Below are 23,159 nucleotides of genomic sequence, written 5' to 3'. Positions count from 1 at the left end.
TTAATGGGTCTAAATTGAAGCTCAGGCAGCAGAACTTTTAAAAAAGCCCTCCCGGTGATTCCAGTCTGTGGCTACACTGTGTGCATGCTCTGTCACTCAGTCATGTCTGACTCTTTGTGACCCCACGGACTGTAGCCCGCCAGGCTCCTCTGTCCGTGGGATTCACCAGGCAAGAATACTGGAGTGGGTTGCCATGGCCTCTTCCAGAAGATCTTCCCAACCCAGGGATGGAAGCCACGTCTCCTGCGCATCTCTTGCATTGCCGACGGAGTCTTTACTGCTGAGTCACCAGGGAAGCCCCAAGGTTTAAAGGAATGTCCCACCCATGTCTAGGAAATTATTTTGTGCCTAAAAAGGGCTTCCTTTGACGCCAGAAATGACACAGATAACCCCTAGGCCCTTGGCTGTTTCTGTCCCATTTGCGAGGTGGCTGAGGAACAGGAGGCTGAAAGTCAGTTTGTAGTTTGGGCCTGGATCATCAAAAGGATGAGTAATGGAAACTGAAAGGTGGAATAGGACCACGGAAGAGAAAAAATTGTAGTTTGCAGCAACAAGTTCCCAGCAGAGCCGGGCTGACTGGTAGTATTGAGTGTTCCTGCTGTTGACCCTATGGCCAGAGAAAGTCTTCCCTGCTCCTATCCAGCCTGTCTGTCTTTTCCCCCTCCCTCATACATGAGACTTCCCAGGTGGTTCAATGGTAAAGAATCCACCTGCCAAGGTAGGAGATGCAAGAAACGCAGATTCGATCCCTGGGCTGGGAAGATCCCCTGGAGGAGGGCACAGCAACCCACTCCAATATTCTTGCCTGGAGAATGCCATGGACAGAGGAGCCTGGCAGGCTATAGTTATGGGGTCGCAAAGAGCAGTTGTGACTGAGCACACATGCATACATGCATTTATTATTTCCACACCCCTTCTCCCACTCAGGAGACCTCAAGCCCTAAGCCTGGTGGAGGCATGGGGCTAGGGTGGGGGCGGCTTGGAGGAAGAAGGCTGTCCTCTCAGTTCGAGCCTGAGGGAGCTTTGGCATCAGAAAGCTTCTTCAGAGAAGCTGTTTCTGGGTTGGGGCTTCTTTGGAGAAAAGAATGCACTTTGTCCTTTTCTTTAAAACTTGTATTGGAGTGTAGCTGCTTTACGAGGTTGTGTTACTTTCTGCTGTGCAGCAAAGTGAATCAGCTATACATGTACATATATCCCCTCATTTTTTTGGATTTCCTTCCCATTTAGGTCACCATGGAGCACCAAGTAGCGTTTTCCCCAGGGGACAGATGAAAGCAATGGACTTGTGTAGACTCTGAGCCGCTCTGACTGGAAGAGAAGCTTCTGGTTGGGGTTGGCGAGTGGAGATGGGACATCTGATGGCTGTTAAGCGTTCTCTGAATTTTCTCTGAGCTCTGAGACGTGGACAGCCAAGCACCTTGAGGCACAGAGTGACTGGCGGCCACCTGCTAGGCTCTGTGGGGCTCCTGCAAGGACCCCTGTCACAACTCAGTTGGCCGTTGATGTATAGATTTACTTTTGAACTCTCTTTTTAAAAATCATTGAGGTATAGTTGACTTTACTACAGCATATTGGTTTCAGGTGTACCATGTGGACTGTTCATTTCACTGTGGCCTTTGATCTCTACAGCAGTAAGGGGTTTGTTGAGAGTCTGTCCCAAGAGGTGGCAGTAATGGCCCCTTTACTCTCTATAAAGGGCTTTTGCACAATTCCTTTCTCCACTCCTCCCCCACGACTACTGCCTCATGAAGTATTACTCCCACCATTAACGGTTGAGGAAACAGGCCCACAGGAAGTCAAGTGACCTGCCCAGGGCTAAATAGCAGAACTGGGAGTGGAGCCCAGGTGTGGCAAATGCCAGAGCCTTTGCTCCCTCCGCTCCATCCCAGCTGCCCCTGAGGAGCATTTGGCCAGCCCTTTCTGGAGAAGGAAATGGCAACCCACTCCAGTACTCTTGCCTGGAAAATCCCATGGACAGAGAAGCCTGGTAGACTACAGTCCATGGGATCGCAAAGAGTCGGACATAACTGAGCGACTTCACTTTTTCACTTTCTGGTTCCATAGGTGTTTTAACAGACATCACCTCCTTTGTTTAGTTTCTTTAATTTTAAAAATTAAAAGCCAGTTGTTTCCAACTGTTGGGAGCTTCTCTGAGAAATGAGGAGGAGAGTGAGGGAAGACCTGAGCCTCATCCAGTGCCAAGCCTGGGAACCCAATCGAGGGCCAGTGGGGAAAACAAAAGATGAAGGCAAAGAGCAGAGGCAGGAGATGTGATTCATGACAGGAGAGAGCAAGTATGAGGTATGTATTACGACAGGGTACCAAAGAGGAACCATTGTTTTGATCGCTTTATGAAAATGAGACATGGTGTAGAAAATCCTGGAACATCAACCAGAAAATCCTTGGCCTACGTCCAAACGTGCTTGGTGCCTCCTGGTGTTGTGTCTCCACCCTGAGTAGAATGCCTTGGGGGCCTCAGGGAGGCCCAGGGGTGCTGGCTGATAAAAGGCATTCCTGAGGAGTGAGGCCAGGAGCCAAAGGCTGTGAGCTGGCAGCCTTCAATGGGATCAACTCGGAGCACTGTTTCCAAAGTTGTGGGAGCCTGAAAGGAAAAAGGACGTCTTCATTCCCTGACCAGAGGGGCTTGGTGCCAAGGATCTTAAAGAAATGTTAGATGACCACAGTGTTTGCAGCTCAAAGATATGAGAACTTGAGATGAATCATAAGAAGTAATACTATCTTGCCATTTTTTCTACTTAGTGTCTCTGGTGTAAAGTAGGGAGAAATCAAAGTGGTCTTCTTTCCAAAGTCCACAATCATTGTCTTCGAAGGGACTCAGTTCTGTCTGGGCGAGATGGATTTGACCATTTCCTGTGCCTGGAGGAGGAAATGGCTACCCACTCCAGTATTCTTGTCCGGAGAATCCCATGGACAGAGGAGCCTGGCGGGCTACAGTCCATGGGGTCGCCAAGAGTCAGACACAACTGAAGCAGCTTAGCACAGCACAACACATTTCCTGTGCTTGCGAATCACTGATTGTTTCACTGGAGCTAAGAATGTACTCATCAGAAGTAGAGATCTCATAACTTAAGCCCCAGAATTATTGGTACAGAAACACACATTCCTATATACACACACGAATAGAAACAGAGCCCAGATTTATTGTAAAATCAGAATTATGGATTTAAAACTGTAACCAGACCATGCTCTGGGGCAATCCCTTTTGCTCCTTCCCTGCCCCACTCCCAGTGTCACCCCCCTTGACACTCTCAACCTCTGTTGGCTTCTTGTCCATTTTCTCTACATCCTCTGCACCTCTCATCTGTGGCTCTCCTCTGCTTATTTCATCTTCCCCCTGTGTTTCTTCCTCTTTGAAAGGAAATATTCAACTTCCTTTCAAAGAGAATCCTGGACCCCCAGCCTTGCTACACACACAAAACTTTTTCTAGATAGTTTATATTCCCCGATTGCTTCTCTGTGGTTGCGTGTGTGTGCTCAGTCGTGTCCCACTCTTTGTGACCCTACGGACTGTAGCCTTCTAGGCTCCTCTGTCTATGGGATTCTCCAGGCAAGAACACCGGAGTGGGTTGTCATTTCCTCCTCTAGGGGATCTTCCCGACCCAGGGATTGAACCTGCGTCCCTTGCGTCTCCTGCACTGGCAGGTGGGTTCTTTACCACTGAGCCACCTGGAAAGCCCTCTCTTTGCATAGAGGAGCTGGTTTCGTTTTGCAAGAGTTGGAGGGTGTGGTTTTAACTGGCACAAGGCCAAGGGAACATGATTTCTGGGACTTCCTCAGGCGTGACATTTCTTGGAATCCTGGTGGAGAGGTAAGGGCATTGCTGAGCCCTCTGCTTCTGTAATGCGAGCCAGCCCTTGGAATGGTCAAGACCTCAGCCCTCTCACACACATGAGAGAGGCTGAGAAACATTTCTGTGGTTGTCTGTGAGCAGCATCATAATAACTGAGGTTTGTAGCTCTTCAAACCTCCTAGAGATGTAAACAGTAACCCACTCCAAGGAAGAGAGCACCAGACTGTGTTGAAACTTGCTCTACGGGAGTTTCCTCTGCCAACACCCCAACATGGTTGCCTGTGCCATTGCCAAAGCCTGCCCACACATCTTCATCACTTGAGAGGAAGCTTCTGCTCACCATTAATGCAAAGTAGATACATACCAGAAACAGGACACGTGGACTTTGTGGACAGCTCTAGATTATACGCATGAACAGCAGTTGTGGCAGCTGGGCTTAGTTATCTCGTGGCATGTGGGATCCTGTCAGACCAGGCATTGAACCTGCATCCCCTGCATTGGCAGGCGGCTTCTTAACCACTGAAGCACCGTGGAAGCCCTGTTTTTGTTTTTATATTTACAAACATAGCCTGGACAGCTTCCCCGTCACTAATGATAGGTGCACATCCTCGTTTATCAACAGCCCCATAGTATTCTGTAGTATGGATGTCCCATGGTTTATTTAACCATCCCCCTAATGATGAACATTTATATTGTTTTTGATTTTACAGAACCCGACTCTCCCAGCACTGAACTGTTCTGTTGAAAACGCCCATCCGACTGTCTCTTACTATGCTCGTCCTCAAGTGGCATCCTACAACACCTACTACCATAGCCCTCCCCACCTGCCACCTTATTCTGCTTATGACTTTCAGGTATGTTTTCAGAGAAAAAAGAACTCTCTGTTACCCTTGCTCTCACTCATCCTCTCTTATTCTCTCCCTAATTATGGAGCCTTCCTAATATATATGAGGCAGCCAGGCTCTCCATCCTGCAGCCTGTGGGTACCCGTGAAGCTTAAGGACTGCAGAGGCAGGCAGCGATGGTGGAGGCTGGGAAAGATGCAAGAGGAGAAGAACAGAGTGACAGACGAAAGGGGAGAGAAGGAGATAGGATTCAGATGGCCCAAGTGGTGCTGACCTCCCCTGAGGTACTCATGAGTACGTCACCACAGACCCCTGTCCAACGGTGGCTTTTTCCATTTCTCTGCCACAGGAAGAGGCTTGTCTAGTCCTGTTCATAGCACAGGGACATGCTGAGTCACACAAGGGTTTGACTCAAATCTGTAATGAGAAATCAGTCCCTTCTTTTTTTCTAGACTTCCTAACTGGGACTATACAGAGAAAATATTTTTATAACACCCTTCTCCCTTCCTTTTTAATTTTTTTGCCTTGTTATCATGTGGGTCAGAAATAGTGTTACCAAATTTGCACTTTCCCATTTTCCTTTTGAGCTAAGATGAAGCACAGAAAAACAGAACCCAAAAGGCACTTCATTAAAGGGAATTCATTGTACGTGGGCAGAGTGCTGAACTAGACACTTCAGGAAAACAGATGAAATGGTCTTTTAGGCATTTACAGTGATTATAAACCCCGGACCACAGAAGAGTGGGATTCCACTTGAATCTGGTTAATTCAAAATTTGGGGACGAGGGAAATGCCTTTGAAAGGAGGCAAACCCATAATGGATTTCGTTCTATTGACTAAGAGTCCTGAATGTTCCAAAGAGACATAAAAGCCTGACTGTTTGGGGGTGCTTCCAATTAACCAGCCAGTTTAGAAAAACAGAGCCCTTGGAAAAGCTAATTTCTGCCTCTGATTAACAAAGTAATTGAAACTGAAAACCCTCCTCATTTAGTTGAGTAAAGTGTGCTTTGGTTTGATTTAGACACTGTATGGGCAGGTCTAGGACTCGATACCGCAGTAGGAATACGTCTCTATAGTGTGAGCGTGGACTTGTTCACTGTCATAAAGTATAGCACCAGGAGGCATCCAGTAAAGCTTAGGGGAAAGTGTTAGAACTTGTTTTAAAGTCTACTGTATTCACAGGTAGACAACTCAGGAAACTTGTTCCCCAGATAGATAATATAGACTGGAAAACACAAATATGCTCTGAAAGGGCATAAATAATTGCAATAGTGACAGGGGCAAAAAGGAATCCTTTAAGAGAATTCAGGGACATTGAACCTAGCATGAGAGGGTCACCATTCTTTGAGGCATCCATAACCAAAAGTCATCCTGGGATAGAGGGGCCACGCATGGCTTCCAAGAGGCTGCTTCCATTTTTTTTTTATGGAAGTAAATTATATTGATTAGATTGGTTTTGGGACTTTTCACTTTATAACAAACCTCTGGAGTTGGAACAGTAACCTCCTTAGTAATGGCTGCTGCAAACTCTTGAGATAGGAAGTCCCTGTTTATGTAATGGAGCTATCTTTCTGTCCATCATTACCTATTCAGAACCATCCCAGGCATGAAAACAAGGTTGTCCAATGCCAATGGTGGCCCAGACTGTTGGTTTCAGTTCAGTCCGTGTTTACTCTGTGTTCCCATGTGCTCGGAGCTATGGATGTAGAGACTGAGTGAGACCTAGGCCCTGCATTAAGAGATCAGTCTAAGGACCTGAGTGGGGATGCTCAGGGGCAGCAGTGAGGACAGGGATGTATATCCAGGTCTGTCTGAGGCCAGAGACTGGCTTGGGGGATTCTTTGGAGAAGCTGTAAATCTGAGCACAGTCTCGATCTTTTCGCCAGTTAGTTTCAGAATATTTCCATGTTTTACTGCTTTAAATTATGGGCTTTCTAATCATTACTCAGAAAGGTTCTCTTGACTCGCTCTTACTGTGTGATTACATGGCTCCCCACTCCAAGGACTGCTGGGCCACTTCTTACACATCTCCCGGTTCTTTCCAGAGGTTCAGGTTGTCTTTTATATTTCCTTTTTGGAGACTTTCTAAAGTTGTGGGTTTTAAGGGATATGATTCATTTATCTGACTTCGCTGGGTCCCCAGTGCAGCGCACAGGCTCTTCATTGAGGTGCGTGGGCTTTCTCTAGTTACTGTGTGGGCTTCTCTAGATGTGTCGCATGGGCTTAACTGCCCTGTGGCATGTTGGCATGTGGGAATTTAGTTCCCTGGCCAGGGATCGAACCTGTGTCCCCTGCATTGGAAGGAGGTTTCTCAACCATAGGACCACCAGGGAGTTCCCTAAGGGATATGTTTTTAAGTGGTATTTGTTTCCCTCTGGAACTTATACAGCATTTCATTTTAGTATTTGAATGGAGCTTGCTTTTGTTCATCACGTTCCAGTCCCTTATCATGTCATACAAGGAAATACCAGTCTTTACCCAAGAAAGCCAGGAGGATTAGGGCCATCTGCTGTGTTCCCAGATAAACGGAAAGCAGTCAGAAAAATGCATACCAGCTCTGACAGTAAAAGCAGAAGAAACACAGACCTAACAACAACAACAGAAAGCCAGGGCTCCCTGATTCTCTTAGATTGTATTGGGAGCCTAAATAATAACAGGAGAATGGACCTTTCTGGGCTTTGTTCTGAATGATTTCCCCAATTTGATCATTTCCAAATAGAACTATTTGTGTCACTTTGAAGACTTCTCTCTCCCTTTTTACCCCTGAGACTGATAAGATTTTTAGGGTGTTCTTTTAACCCCACAAAGTCATACCCTTGTTGGGTAGCTGTCCAGTCAGGAAGCTTGGGAAGCATTTCTTGTGGTCAGATGGGAGCGAGGACGTGGGTCTGGTCAGGTGGCCCTGAGGATGTCGTGAGGGCTGAGCTTGGAGAAACAGGATTCTTGCAGACGTTGGACTTGAAGCCAAGGCTGTCGGTGCCTCCTTGCTCACCTTCCTGCACTCACTTCTCTTGTACCTTGCACTCACTTCCAGGTAGCCAGGCAGTCCATATCCTGTAGGGTATGAAACATCAGTTTCTACTTCTGCTGGGAAATTCAACCCTGTGCAGCTTTGGGGTCTGCTTCCCTGGGGGCTCAGTGGTAAAGAATCCACCTGACCAATGCAGGAGATGTGGGTTAAATCCCCGGGTCAGGAAGATCCCCTGGAGAAGGAAATGGCTACCCACACCAGTATTCTTGCCTGGGAAATCCCATGGACAGAGGAGCCTGGAGTGCTACAGTCCATGGGGTTGAAAAAGAGTCAGACCCAACTTAGCGGCTAAACAACAACAAGCTTTGGGGTCAATCCCTTAACAATTCCAGTCTGACCTACTGGGCCAGAACCCCTACTTCCCTCTAACTATGTCCCTGTCCTGTCCATTTGGTGAATCACCAAGTTTAGCTTAAAACAAAAGCCTTTGCAAAATGCCACTGCCTCTGTTGATGGTCTTTATTAAATCATAGAAAGGTACACTAGGTTTTGATGTAGCCACTGAAAAGGTTCCATTATAAATTGGGCCTACTGAATGAAAGAGTGGAGGCCGTCTTGGGAGAGGTGGTAGATGGAGCAGGTGATTGACAACCTTAGAAGGCTGCCACTGCCACTCAGCCTTCTATTTCCCCTCTCCTTTCAAGCTTCTCCTTGCCTCTCCTCCTCTCTCTTGTTTCTGATCCCTCCCTTTGCTCCACTCTTCTCTCTGTCTCTCCTGGGTTTGCTTTCTGGGCCGGAAACAGAGGGGGAATGCAAAGAACCAAGAGACCCTGGATTTTACCCTTGGAACACAGCACCTTTTGCTGGTGTAACCTTCATCACCCGGCCAGTTCCAGGGCTCTTTAGGGAGTCACTGCCTCCCAGCGCTTCTGAAGAGAGAAGCACAGGTGACACAAATGCATACAGGTCTTGCAGAGTGTGGGTCCGCCTGGGGCAGGGAGGGGCACATTGAGGCGGGAGAGGAGTGTCTGTGAGGGTACTCCCACTGATAAGCCACCCCAGCCTCTCAGAAGCAGCTCAGGAAGCTCAGAGCCCAGCAGTAGGCTATTTAGATGCTTTTCATGCTTTTCATGCTTTGTGGTGCAAAAGGATTCAAAGGTCTGTTCTTCTGAGTGGCTGTCCTGTCCTGTTAGTCAAGTCTTAGGCAGGAACTAAAATGCACCGGGCCTGCTCCCCAGCTGCAACAAAGCCGAAGCTTTCCCAAGGTGCCTGCCTGTTGCTAGGAAACTGCATGCTGGTGCCCACCCCCTCCAACCCCGCTATCCCAAGGGCGGGGTGTGGACTACGGCCAGTTAGCTCCCTGGCTCTGCCATTTATCCCTAAGACTCCAGCATCATCAGAGGGCAGTGAGAAGCATCCCACCCCCACCCCCCTAAATACCTTCTTATACGGGAAACTTCCCTGGTAGCTCAATTGGTAAAGAATCTGCCTGCAATGCGGGAGACCCCGGTTTGATTCCTGGATCAGGAAGGTCCCCTGGAGAAGGGATAGGCTACCCACTCCAGTGTTCTTGGGCTTCCCTTGTGGCTCAGCTGGTAATCTGTCCGCAGTGCGGGAGACCTGGGTTCGATCCCTGGGTTGGAAAGATCCTCTGGAGAAGGGAAAGGCTGCCCACTCCAGTATTCTGGCCTGGAGAATTCTATTGGACTATAGGATTGCAAAGAGTCGGACACAACTGAGCGACTTGCACTTCACGGGAAACTGAGAGGTGAAAACCCAAGGTGGCTGTACTACCCCCTCTTAGGATCAAAGTCTACAACTGCCCCCAGCAGCCTGTTACTGCCTCTCAGGACAGAATGGCCTTTAGCTCCACCTTCGAAACTTGCCTTCCCTTCTGTGTCTGGGGGGTAGAGAACTGGCCTCCTGACTATCCTGGAGCGGGATTTAGAAAGGCAGAGTGTCACATCCCTGGACACAGAGATCTTGTCCCTGGTGGGATTTTGCTCTCCTCTCTGGTTTAAGAGGACAGTGAAAGCAACAGAGGAGGAGGGAGAGAGAGGAGAGATCATGAGACCAATGTCAAAGGAAGCATATCTCTTCCTGGAGGGAGAAGAAATTTGGAGATTTTTGGAAGCAATCTGGCTTGTCCCAGGTCAACTGCCTCAAGCTTTTTTTTTTTCTGCTGCACCATGCAGCATGTGAGATCTTAGTTCCTCAACCAGGAATTAATCCCATTGGAAGCATTAACCACTGCATTGTAAGCATTAACCACATAATCAGGGAAGTCCCTCAAGTTTTTTTGTGTGTGTGTCTTTAAAGGCTTTCTATGACCCTGTCATTCCTTCTCTCAGATAAAAAGGGTAGATGGGGTGGGGGAGGATCAGTCCTGACATTATGTGGTAGGAGACAGAGATTTCAATGTCTAAAGAAAGACCTAGAAACCAGGATACCCCTTTCTAAGGAGTACGGAGGTCAGGACTGGGGATAAGGAGAATCAGCCAACTGGTGTCAGACTCCGGACACCTCATGACAAGGCTGACTCTAGATTGTTCTAGGCCTGGAAATGACATGATCAGCTTAGACTCCAGGCCTTCCCAGGTAGCTCAGTGGTAAAGAATCCGCCTGCCAAGCAGGGGATGTGAGTTTGACTTCTGATCCAGGAAGATCCTCTGGAGAAGGAAATGGCAACCCACTCTAGTATTCTTGCCTGGGAAATCACATGGACAGAGGAGCCTGGTGGGCTACAGTTCCTAGGGTATCAAAGAGTCAGACATGACTTAAAACTAAACAACCAACTACTTTGGCCAGCAGAACAAAGTAAAGGTATTGACCTCCCCAAATAGCACTTGAACTCTTGAGAAATTTTGGTATAAGTGGGTCTTTTAAAAAAAATATAGCAGTTCCTCCTAGAGCTGAGGCACAACAGAAAATTGCCGTTCTACAGCCCTATTCGTTGGCTCTTATTGGATACCCCTCCAGCCTTCAGGCCTCAGCCATGCTCCACCCCTGGAGCAAGGCCACGGTACCCACAAGATGTGACTGTAGTCTTTGAAAATAGATTTTATTTCTAAAAAACATGCCAAGTTCATCTTCTGTGCTGTATGAGTGACTGAAGTGTTAGTCACTCATCCAACATTGAGCAGCTTCTACTTGCCAATCACTGTTTTGAGCTCTGGGGGAGAGAGCAGTGAACAAAACAGGTCAACTCTCCTTGAGCAGGAAAGTCAGGGTCAAGGGTATACACTGGCTGGGAAAGAGAAGTGGCAGATTGACTCCTAACATGCTGATTCACTGGGTATTTTTTCTTTTTTATCCCATATCTCGCTCCCTTCCCAAAGTGCCATGCATGCTCCATTGCTCTGTCATATCCAACTCTTATGATCCCATGGACTGTAGCCCACCAGGCTTCTCTGGCCATGGGATTTCCCAGGCAATAATACTGGAGTAGGTCACCATCTCCTTCTCCAGGAGATCTTCCCAACGCAGGGACTGAACCCATGTCTCTTGTATTGGCAGGCGGGTTCTTTACCACTGAACCACCTGGGAAGCCCCCCAAAATAACACAGAAGTAGGAGCAACAGGATAACTGACTGACTGAGAGGTCCAGAGGGCTGGGGAAGAGGATTCCAAGGCATCTCTGTGAGCTTTGCAGCCTGAGTGAGAGAGAAAGGGATCAGCTCCACTTCATGGTTTAGGGGCTCTTGGTTTTTCCAAACCGGAACACACTGGGTCCATATTCATTTTTAAATAATGACTAATGTTGGGGAATTGCAACCTCATGGTGGAAACTGATGTTTTATTTTGATTGCACAGCATTCCAGCGTCTTTCCATCCTCCCCTCCCTCTGGACTTTCTGACGAGCCCCAGTCTGCCTCGCCTTCGCCCAGCTACATGTGGTCCTCGAGCGCTCCACCCCGTTACTCTCCACCCTACTATCCACCTTTTGAGAAGCCACCCCCTTACAGCCCCTAAAGAGGAATGCCCGCTGGCTGTTGAGATTATTGTGGCTTTTGTATTTCTGCTTTACTGGAAGTGTGTAGGGTACAAAATTTAAAGTGTGACTCATACATAAAGTTTGACAGTGGCCTGCCAGGCTAGGGAAAGATAGGGAAGAAGTTTATTTGTTATTAGTGTAGAGGAGAGGTGGCCAGGATGAGCCCAGCAGTTCTGAGCAGGACAGCGCAAGGCTGGGGAGCCATCTCAGCAAGAAGCGTGTCTGGTCTGGGCCTGCATTACCCTATGGCCCCAACCTCTATAGGCCACAGAAGCATGGTTGCCATCTGCTTCACTTGGTGTAAAAGGAGTGTTGGCAGATTGCCACCCTAGCACCTCAGTTGAAGTGCGTGGCTTAGAGGCCCTCTCTTTCCCTCCCACTAAAGTCAGTCCCTAAGGAAAATTTCCCAGATGACAGGGCTACATGGTAGTTCCAATGCAGAGAGTTCTGGCTAAGATTTTGTTTGCTTGTGTCTGATGCTGAAAAAAGCTGGCCATATCCCTTACTCCTTTCTTCTCTGTATTGTAAAAATGGCTGTTGTGATCATTCAGCTCAGCTTTTGTGATTGGTACCTCCCAAAGGGAAAAGTGCAATATTCCTTCGAGTAGTAGGGAACAGGATTGATTATTCAGAAAGCACTGACATACACAGAGCAGCATGTGAGATATTTTAAGTAGATCCCAGTTATACATCAGGTCACTTAGGAAAACAGCGGTTTACTACATGTTGCATTTGCTGTGGGAGATAGAAATCTTATGGTTAAAACTGAGTTTTAAAAATGCTAGATTAGGTTCTTGGGTCGTGTTATGAACTGTTACTAATCTTTGTGACTATTTAATCTTCAAATATTGTGCTTCAACCCCAGCAAACCGCACGTATCCTGCACCCTACCCCAAAAGAATCATCTGTATTTTAATGCCACTGCTCTAATTGGTCCTTTTTTCTGTTGAGACCAATCGTGACAGTGTTCAAGATTATGGAAGTGTTACAATGCCGCTTTAAGTCTGCAAAACCTCAAATGTAGCCAACTTGACAAACTCTTTAAGTGTTATTGTAGATTTAAAATCCATCTGGCACACTGTGGTAGGTATTTGTACAGTTCTTTTAATTATACATAGCTTTAAACCTCAACCTGATGAATTTAACACTTTGGCACCCATGCCTTCACTTCAGAATGAACACTTTCATTGCAATTTATGTTAACCTGAGAATTGATTTAAAGGAAGATCGATAATCCTACACTTGTAAAAAAAAAAATACAGGGCTATTGTATTTTAGACAGAACATATACAGGAAAAATTTCCAGCCAATTTCGCTACCTCCCAACTTGATGGATTAGAGGTAGCAGGCAAATGCTGGTGCTCCCATCTACCTTGTAGACACCCAGCCATCAAGAATTCTCAAGGCACAACAAGTGCACTGTTCACAATAAATGTTTGCAAAACATTCAGTTTAACTTTTGACATCACAAATGATGTCTCATCTGAATTTCAAATCTGAACAATTATAATCTTTTTGCGTTATATAACACTATTATTTTCTACTGTTCTGAGCATATTAAAATTCTATTGGATTTCAAAAAGGGACTAATAACCAATTGACTTACTATACAAATATCAACTTGTGATAATGAAATTTCTTGCTGTTTACACTTTACATTTTGCTTTAATGAACGTGTATGAGTATTTCATTTTTTAAAAGGCACCATTACACAGTATATCCTACATTTATCACATTTCTTAAAGTGTTAAGATTCTAGGACTCATTTCTATGTATTTTTCTTACTTTACAAAATAACTTGTAACAGTATAGATTTTGTAACTTAATTTTAGCAGCTTCTTTTTTTATTACATTGAATTATAAGAACTGCATGTTACCTTAGAAAAGTTAATATTTGCTGCTTTACTCTTTTGCAAAAACATTTGCTGTAATGAAGGAATTTGTATTTCCAAAATATACCTTGACTGCATTTTGTAATATTTACTGCTTTATTCCTAATTTTGCTTTAAAGTATTGAACTGGGCATGAAAAATTAAAATATTAATCCAGAACCTGTGTAAACTGGATGTTGCTTAAAATCTGTATCACTGCCATGTTGGAAACCCAGACTGCTTTTGTGATGTTTCAAATTAATAAAACTATCCTCCTCCTTATCAACTTATATGTGTCTTCATGGAATCAACAGAAGTATCACAAATGCTCTAAAGCAACTGACAGCAGCTGACTCACTTCTGACTATTATGGTTCAAGATATAATGGGCATGTGATTAACCAACATATAAAACCTGACAGGAAATTCTGTCATACTGTCATCAGAAATATAGTTCCAGTCTCCTGCTACAAAAATTGAAAAACAACAGAATGTAATAGTCTATATAATTAATGAAAGATCTTGTAAAAAAAAAAAGACACTCAAAAATCAGAATTAAAACATTTTATTTTTGCCATAAGAAGCTCTACGAACTAATATCAGGTAACGGTTAATGAAAAGTAGAACTTAAAGCCATGACAGGGAAGACTGTACAAGTATGAACAATACAGCACTGGGTGGAAATGAACAAAAGTTTCATATGATTGACAGAGGTGAGAAAGCCAGTGCTGTTGAATTAGTATTTAATTCTTTAGAGTATGCACACCTTGACAATACAAAAAACTTTTACCATTTTTACCTTTATCTTTTTGGTACAATGGGGAAAAGGCAGCATCGATTCCTCACAGTGGTTGTATGTGGGGGATCATTACCAGCAAAATGATAAAATATATTTCAAAGTGAATCTCTCAAGATTGCTATGGCATATAAAAATCTTTGCTTAGTTTGAGCACTTTCATTTTCTGTCATCTCTTTGAACAAATTGCTATTTCAAACAGTTCCTATCCAGAATATTTATAGGTAATTTAGCATAGGAGCAAATCTGAAGCCAACTTGAATGAAAAAGAGAGTTCAATTGCCAGAAAACTAAGTATAAAATAGGAAAACACCATGACAGGTTTTGAACAGCATCTTGCTACAGATTTCCAACCCCATAAACACTGGGAGTGAAGGGTTTTAATTCCCAGAGAGTATTCCACATGGATGGATTCTGAACTTTGGATATAGAGACTTCTAAAAAAACTGAAGACCCTGACATATGTTCAAGTAAGAGTCTTCTGGCAAAAATACAATTTAAAGTGAATTTTCCAGTTTTCCTCCTCCCAAAAAACTCTAGAAAATACCTTCAGTAGGCAAAGTTGAAATTTCAGACTCAGAACTTAGATAGAGCACAGCAGCAGCAAATAATTATATCAACATAATTCAGAATGGATAGTTTTCCATTATAGAATTCCTAGTTTGTCATAATGGCCTTATAGAAAACAAGTTTTATTGAAAAAGTGAAAGTGTTTTTCGCTCAGTCATAACTGACTCTATGCAACCCCATGGACTGTAGCCTGCCAGGCTCCTCTGTCCATGGACTTTCCCAGGCAAGAATACTGAAATGGGTAGCCATTCCCTTTCCAGAGGATCTTCCTGACTCAGGGATAGAACCCAGGTCTTCCGCACTGCAGGCGGACTCTTTTCCATCTGAGCCATCCAGGAAGTTAGCAGTTAAGTCTGAAAGGACTGAAAGTATCATTCACACTTGTTGAATTATGTCTAACTGGTGAAACAGCATAAATGAAACAAACAAATTTCCACTGAAAACATTTCAGAGTGTAGCCTATAGTCAAAGAGTAATGTTATCAATACATATACAGAAAGGAAACAGATATTGTAATTCCAGAGATCAGACTCTTAAGCTGTATGGTAATTTAAAAATTTTCCAAGGATTAGTTTACAAAATGGTCTTAAGGTCTCAACTCACAGAACGGAAAACATAAAAGATGCACATCATTCTAACCCTCGGTAAACAAAGGATTGTATTATTTTTCTTTCTCCTTGTATTACTGCAAACACTGATGCCTGATACCCTCAGTTACCATCTTAAGAAATACTGAAATCATTATCTTCAAGTCTAGCTTACTGTCAGAAGGATGATGTATACATGAGAAACTGATTAAAGCTTTAAGTTCGAAGTCAAGAAATAGACTATTTTCAAAAATACATCATTAAGGAGAAAGAAAATATCTATGTTGAATTAAGAAATACTTAAGCAAGGTTACAAAGGACTAATAACTATGCACAACAATCTTTTTCAGTATCTAATCATATTTTCTTTCCTTTGCAAAAATTTACAGAAGTTCAACAAGTCAATCCTGTTATAAACGCTAGGCTATATATTTGTTCCAACCTGCTTCCCTTTTAGTACTGGCACTTCAATAAGTTTTGACTTTATTTTCTAAGTGTTTAAACATGTGTCATTTTAAAAGGGAGAAAGGTGGTATTCATTGTTCTCAAGATAAATGGGAATCAACAAGCCTATTTAACTTCCTTGTATAGCTTCTGATTGCTATAATACTGCAGCAATTTGCAGATGGAATGGAACTTATTTTAGGAGTAAAAACCTAAAAGGTCTTGCTGAAAGGAAAATACTAGATATCTGATTCAGCTATGTCAAATAAAAACTTGCTATTAGAAATTCTAAGTAATATGAACATTTAAAAATACATGCCAGTAGCCTTCCACCCAAAATATGTAGGAGTCTCATTTATGAAATTTGTCATTTATAAAGATGCATACATAAAGATTAGTTTGGTGGTGTTTAGATTCAAAATTTGAAAAATTTCATGGGAATATTTTTTAACCATAATGAGCAAAAAAGAAATCTCCATTCACTTCCATTCTCTGTCTCTATAAGAGCACAGAATTTAAAGCAAATATAAAAAACTTTTAACCTCTTCCTGTCTGCATTACAGAGATTTCTTTTTTGCCCATAGAAACCACACTGCAAAGGTATATATACAGTAGTCCAGGCACCAAAGTCTTTTCGAGACTATGGTGATAAAAGTGAAGTTTAATTCTAATTAGCTAAAACTTGTTCATTCTTCAAATGAGAAACTTGTCTGCATGGCTATTTTCATGAGGGGTGGGAGGCAAGTGGCTGCTATCCATTTGGGTTAGCAAAATACACAACCAAGCAGAGACTTACTCTGAAAATTTCCAGGACAACTTTAGAAGTTCTCATTTACTCTTTATGCCATATACAAGACACAACACACATTTATAGTCTCAATAATAAGAAAACTGAGAATTCAGCAGTAAAGTGCTAACACAGAAGGGGAAAGTTGCAAGATATACTAGGGTATGCTAATAACTCCAGTTATTTTCAAAGAACATTCAAACTGATTCAAATTCTATTCAGGAAACTATCTCTCCAAGCTTTTTTTTTTCTTTTTGCCTCTTTTAAATGTGCTGAAAGCTAACTATATAAACAGATACTTGGGGGAGGGGGAAGTTCTCAACCTCTATTCAAACTTTCAGAATTTGCTTCTAAAAATTATGAACAAATAATCCAACTAGACTACCTTCAGATGACATGGCAGATCAAATGAACTTGTTTTCACCTTTGTTTTACAGGTCTTCTGAAAGCCCTGCCCCTTAAATCCAAACCAAAACTTTCTGATACTTCAAAGGAGTTCAGTAAGATTCTGGTATTATAAATTCAAACTCAGTACTGCCATCTGTTACATTCTGCTTAAAAATGGAATCATTTTCCTGCTGAATAAAAATATCTTCCCAGGTCATGGGCTTGTTCTGAGGAGCAGATGTGGTCCCTACTGGAGGTTCTTTCCCAGTATCAACCTTATACCCAATACCGTCATCCTTCATTACAGGCATAGTGCCTGACCTATCAGAGAGGTATGCATATTGTCTGATCTGTAAAGACCTGCATGGATGTAAACGATAAAGCTTCGAGTCTCCAGAAGGATCTTGACTATGAACGGACTTTATGTGTGAAGACATAAACTGATAGTTGATGAAAGACTTGCCACAGGCCAAACACTGATACCTTCTCTCTCCTGTGTGATGAATTTCATGCTTTGTGCGATATTCTGCAAGAGGAAAGACCTTCTCACAGTAACGGCAAGGATACTTCTTCTCCCAAGAATGAATGTTAAAATGTCTCCGCAAGCTTGTCAGGCAGACATATGACCTTTTGCATACAATACAGATATAATAGACCCTTCCATCTACTATTAACTCATAGTGATCATCATGTTTAACTTTCATACGTTTATTTGCCGTCTCACTGCTAGGTGTTTTTGGTATCTCGTTCCCAAGTCTGGCCTCCCCTTCGTCAGGGTCATCTTTGACAGGGATAACTATATCATATGTATCTTCACCAATATTTGCATAAACCTTGCAACCCGTTGACAAGCCTTCAATTTCAGTAGCTGTATCTAAAGTAATAATCTTCTGACCCTCCATTAGATGTTTGGATCCTAAACCTGGATCATTAGTGTTTCTCGTAATTATATCTGAAATTTTTAAAGAATTGGAAACTGGCTCTTGCAGAAGTGTAGGAATCTGCATCTTCTGTATCAACGATCCATCAAAAGTGGTATTTGGGGGGATCTCAGCCTGTGGGACCAAAGATGTATTACTGACAGCGGAATCTGGACTGGAGCTAATAGTGTCATCATCATCATCTATAATTTCCTCCTCCTCCTCGTCATTGGCCTTGTTTCCTGGTAAAACAGCACTGTTTGGTGGCTGTTGATTCTGTACAAGTAAATTGATTGAAGGAGACATATGATTCGGAAGTGAAGAACTGACATTTGGTGGTGTAGTAAGTGGTGTCTGATTTAACAAAATGATGTTGGGAGTCAGATGTGTTGGGGCCGAAGACACCAACAATTTTTCACTTCCCTGTGTCTGGCTCAGAGTTGCCTGATTCACAGAAGTAGGAAGTTTCTGAGTAGGTGTGATGTTTGTTAAAGGGGGAGAGCTATTGCTCACACAAGGTGCATCATCTGAAATAGCAACAGAGCCTGGGTTAGGCTGGACCTCTGCCACTGTGTTGGCACTTGGCAAAGTCTCCTTTGCAGGCAGAATCTCAGAGCAGAAAATGACATCATCGTCGTCATCATCTGAATCAGTAACAATGATCTTTTTTGTCTCATAATCTTCAGCAGACAAGGAAAAAGATTCTGTTATAATTGGCATTATAGTGGCCCCATTTTCTTGGGATTCATCTTTCGATTTTTGTATTTCAGGAGGTGAGTTTTCTGCATTACCATCCTGAGCTGTACCTGAGATGCTTTTAACCTGTGACAACGGGACACCAAGCTCTGCTATAAACTTAACTCCTAATAACTGCCCTGATTTAATTAACTCATCAAGTAAATCTGATCTAACACGAACAATTTTAGAACTATAGATATAATTGAGAATTTCTGCAAAGATCTCTGCTCTTATAAAGCTCAGTTCAACAACTTGCCCAGCAACTGAGAAGAGCTGATGGAAGTAAGTACTAGAAGCTGAAAGAATGTTCCTATGGGCTCGGAATTTTCGGTCTTCCACAATAACAGTAACATCACAGAAGAGTCCATGGCCACGTTGCTCATTCAAGGAGTTCAGCAGACTGCCAGAATATTGAATGTCTGTAGCAGAAATCAGTTTTCTACTCTCCATGCCTGTAAGAGAAGGGAGAAGGGGAGATACGTGATTAGGAAAGAAAAACACAAGTACTTCATTATTTAGAATTTTAGCTACAGCATCATTAAATAGTTTATTGGAGTTTTAACGGAAGTTTGCTGTAACTTTTTGGTTTTTATATAAACTGTTCTTACAGGTTTTTATATATAACTGTTCTTTGGACCACATGTTAAATCTCATGACTTTCCCCTGAGAAGAGACAAGCAAGTTTTAAACTGATCTACAGATTTGAACACTAATCTCTTCCTTTGAATCTTAGATACATGCATCAACACTAAGCAATTTTTAAAGACTAAAGTTAATTTTTTTGTTCCAATTTTGGATTTTCTCAAGAGTTTAGAGTTAATTTTTAAGTGAACACTTTAAGAAAAGTCCTCACTGTGAACACATAAAAAGTTATTTCACCTGTAAATGAATGATGTGTCAGGAAAGCTTGATGTGTGCAATACTAAGTCCAAAATAGGTAGTCTTCCTAAACGTTTAACTTATCTTTAACAACATATTCAACAGCTACTCCCTGCAGCCAGACTGAACCAGCATTCATAAACACTGGCGACTATTACCTCTAAAGTTTTTATGTTCTTATTCTAACGGGGATGCTTCATCTGGATAAAGTAGGAAACAACTTTCTTACCCTCTCCTGTTTTCTTCTTCCCCTCACCTGTCTACCCCACCCCCCAATCTCCAGAGATGGAATGTTAGAACGCCAAATGAAGTCGACAAATGCTATTGCGAAAAACAAAACAAGGGAAACGTTTACCATTTCTTAAAAGCTCGATTGAGTGAAAACACAAAAACATTTCATTTTGGGAATGAAATTATGAGCACTGATATGAGAATTTTCTTCACACAGAATGAATTAGTGAAAATGAAGATATAAACTTACTGGAACAGACCAGACATCACTCTAGAAAACGAGGAGAGGGAATGTCAACAAATAGTATTGCTGTGTACCACCCTCTAAACAATTTTCAGCACTTCACAGAAGATATTTCTGGTAACAATTTAAATACACAAAATTATACATATATATACAATTAAAAATTAGTTGATAAGTACTTTTGGTAAAGAGACACTATTGCTAGTATATATTCTTTCCCTTTAGAGTTACCAAAATAGTACAACTGTCACAGTGCTTAAGTTATACACATGTGGAAGGCAGGGCGTCTCAAATATCTTCTAAATTTTTTAAAATTATAGCTTAAAAACAAAAAAAATAGGAAAAAAGTCTAGAAATCAAGGATTTAAAACATCATGTTATAAGGCATTGCTTGTTAACAGTACCAGGGAATTCCAGGTTACCATAAAGGCATTCATCAGAAAGGGTGACCTTTGGACAGCAAGTCAGCTACCAGCGCTTCCGAAATATGGGCATTTCGACACAAGTCACTTTTCAGTGGATAGACAGGTTTTCTGAATACAGTCCCACTATTTTTGTCCTTTGCAAATGGGTTTTCCCAACGGGGCAAGGATTTCAATGTATGCGTCCAGGTGACACCAGGACTTGGTTTCATTTTGTTGTTTCATTTTGTCTTTCCCGTCCAGGTGGACCCAGGATCAGCACAAATCGGTCTGAACCCATCCCAACCCCAGATCCGCGACCTGATCGTGGAAAAGCCATTCTCCACGCCCGTGAGACAAATCCTTGACCGAGGGCAGGTGACGCTGGAAAAGAGAGACGCCACCCGCGAGAGTGAAACAACCTACACGCGGCAGCTGAACCCCGTCTCCCTCTGTCCACCCCTTCTTCCCCATTCGCACCCGGCCGGCTACAACCGAGGTTTTCAACCCGGATTCACGTGGAAAAGCAGTTTCTTGCAAATACAGATGGAAGGCCAGCCAGCACGGTCAGGGCGGGGGTAGTCGGGCGAGGCGGTCGGCCAGGGAAAGTAGAAGGTGGCGAAGCGGAGGGTGGGGTGTTGGGAGGGGATGTGGCCAAGCAGGCGGCATTGTTATGCCCTGGGAAGGGGAGGATGGGCCTGGCCGAAAAGCTCTAAATCAAAGTCGGGGTGAGGAGGGGGAACTGGCGCAAAAAGGCAGGCGAGGGCCGTGGAAAACGCCGAGTGGCCCTCCGTGGTGGGCTCCCCAAGCTCTCGGCCTACCCCGGGCCCTGACGGCCCCTGACGGCGGAGGGGACCGCGCCGCGGCCCTCCCGGTTCTTCCCCTCCTTCGCTCCCGAGCCCACACAAAGAAAAGGGCCGGAGGAGCGGAGCCTCCGACTCCGCCGCTTCCTGGTTCAAGTGAGGAGAAAGCGAAGGCAGGCGCGGCCCAGAGACGGAGGAAGCCAACGCGCTCCCTCGCCCCCTCCCGGGTCGCAGCCGGGTCCTCACCTGCTTCCCGGCGCCGCCGCTTCTCGTCGTCGGCCCGCGCGGAAGGGTGGGAATCCTCCAACAGTCAGAAGCCGGACTCTGCGGCGATTCGGCTCCTTCTTTAAACGTCGCTCCAGTCTTGGTCAACGTCGACGCGGCTACCGCCTCCCGCCGCCACCGCTGCCACAGCTGCCTCACGCCGCCGACAGAGGGCACCGCGCGGGGGCGAGACGCCGAAGACGAAGGAGCCCTCCTCTTCCGAGCGCGGTTCGGCTCTTTCCGGAGACGCCCGAGCGCTAGGCCGTCCCACTTCGGCGCCCCGCTCCGCCTTCGGCTCCTTCCGCAAGGGGCGGAGGAAGACTGGGAAGTGCCGGGAGCTCTCGGCCCCTTCCGGAGGGCGAAAGGGTGGGAAAAAGGAAAGGGAAAGATGGGGCATCGCGACAATAACGGTTGGGATGCGAGGGATACTAGTCCCTTTTCTCTACGTTCCGTGTAAGCTTCTTGGGCGTAAAAACTTCGAGAGACTAATAAGGTTTCATTTCTCTTGAAAGCTCGAGACTGCCCTATTTAATAGCTTGTTTGTTAGATGATAAACCAATCCCAAAGGAAATCAGTCCTGAATATTCACTGGAATGACCGATGCTGAAGCTGAAGCTCCAATATTTTGGCCACCTGATGCGAGGAACTGACTCATTGGAAAACACCCTGATTGTGGGAAAGATGGAAGGCGGGAGGAGAACCGGATGAGAGAGGATGAGACGGTTGGATGGCATCACTGACTCGATGGACACGAGTTTGAGCAAGCTCCGGGAGTTGGGGATGGACAGGGAAGCCTGGCGTGCTGCAGTCCATGGGGTCGCAAAGAGTCGGACACGACTGAGCGACTAAACTGAACTGAAACCACCTTGACATATAATCAGAATGAATATAATCAAACGTAATGAATCAAGTCATGATTTATAATTCAAGTTGTAGGATAACAAGCACATTCTAACACCTACTTTGAAGAATCAGTTTTTAGGGTAAGTACTGTCTTCTCAACTGAATACTAAATGATGCAATATTGTTAATTCCTTCATTGCAACTATTCTTTTCTGACAACCTGTTTGATCTGTACCAAATCTTATGTTAGACTGTGTGGAATAAAAAATGAATAAGCCAAGGTCTCTACCTTTTCAAAGAGCTCAGTAGATAGGTATGCAAACATCAACAAAATACAGAACACAGAGAAGGAACTAGCAAACTGAATTAGAGCTGCATCTTGAAAGATAAATAGTAACACTTGCATTGTGTGTGTTTATTACTTTTATTTACATAGCATTTCTTGCACAGAGGGCTTTACTATCCACACATAGTAGGTATTCAATAATTGTTAAATGAATGAATGCATGAATGAGTTGTGGTAATTTGAAAAACCCCTCTGGTAATCCACTTCTGACTGAGTACCATGATTAATGAAGTGACAGGATGGGTGTTTGAAGAGCCAAATATTTCCCTTCAGGTTGGTTATTGATCATATTCAACTAAGGAACCAAAATAGTAGCATTTTCTTCAACAATTAGAGCCATTCACTATGTTCATTTTCTTTTTTAAAAAATAAAAATATATACAGGATAATATTGCATCAGTTTCCAAAAACTTGAATTGGCACTTATT

The 23,159-nt window shown here is 43.9% G+C and overlaps 2 protein-coding genes across 3 annotated transcripts in view; one reads left to right on the top strand and one right to left on the bottom strand.

The window, feature by feature from the left end:
• Positions 1–13,805, top strand: part of TMEM255A (transmembrane protein 255A) — a 47,565-nt gene extending 33,760 nt beyond the window's left edge. Inside the window, exons 9-10 of one of the 2 annotated variants that reach the window (XM_088833529.1) lie at positions 4,522–4,665; positions 11,441–13,805. In XM_088833529.1, coding sequence (XP_088689655.1) covers positions 4,522–4,665; positions 11,441–11,599 — 303 coding nt within the window. In that variant the 3' untranslated portion in view covers positions 11,600–13,805. The remainder of the gene's footprint in view (positions 1–4,521; positions 4,666–11,440) is intronic. The other variant, XM_055393366.2, reaches the window with a different exon arrangement.
• A 235-nt stretch (positions 13,806–14,040) lies between these two features.
• ZBTB33 (zinc finger and BTB domain containing 33) lies at positions 14,041–21,662 on the bottom strand. Its single transcript, XM_055393357.2, has 2 exons — positions 21,525–21,662; positions 14,041–19,172 (listed from the first exon to the last, which is right to left on the bottom strand). The coding sequence occupies exon 2, from the start codon at positions 19,168–19,170 to the stop codon at positions 17,173–17,175; it is 1,998 nt and encodes a 665-aa protein (XP_055249332.1). The 5' UTR covers positions 19,171–19,172; positions 21,525–21,662; the 3' UTR covers positions 14,041–17,172.
• Positions 21,663–23,159: the final 1,497 nt, after the last annotated feature.

The sequence above is a fragment of the Moschus berezovskii genome, chromosome X (assembly GCF_049115385.1).
Source record: "Moschus berezovskii isolate FMDL1 chromosome X, NW_MosBer_1.0, whole genome shotgun sequence".
NCBI classification, from domain to species: Eukaryota; Metazoa; Chordata; class Mammalia; order Artiodactyla; family Moschidae; genus Moschus; species Moschus berezovskii.
Note: the sequence above shows the minus strand (reverse complement) of the source record. Positions and strands in the feature narration are given on the sequence as shown.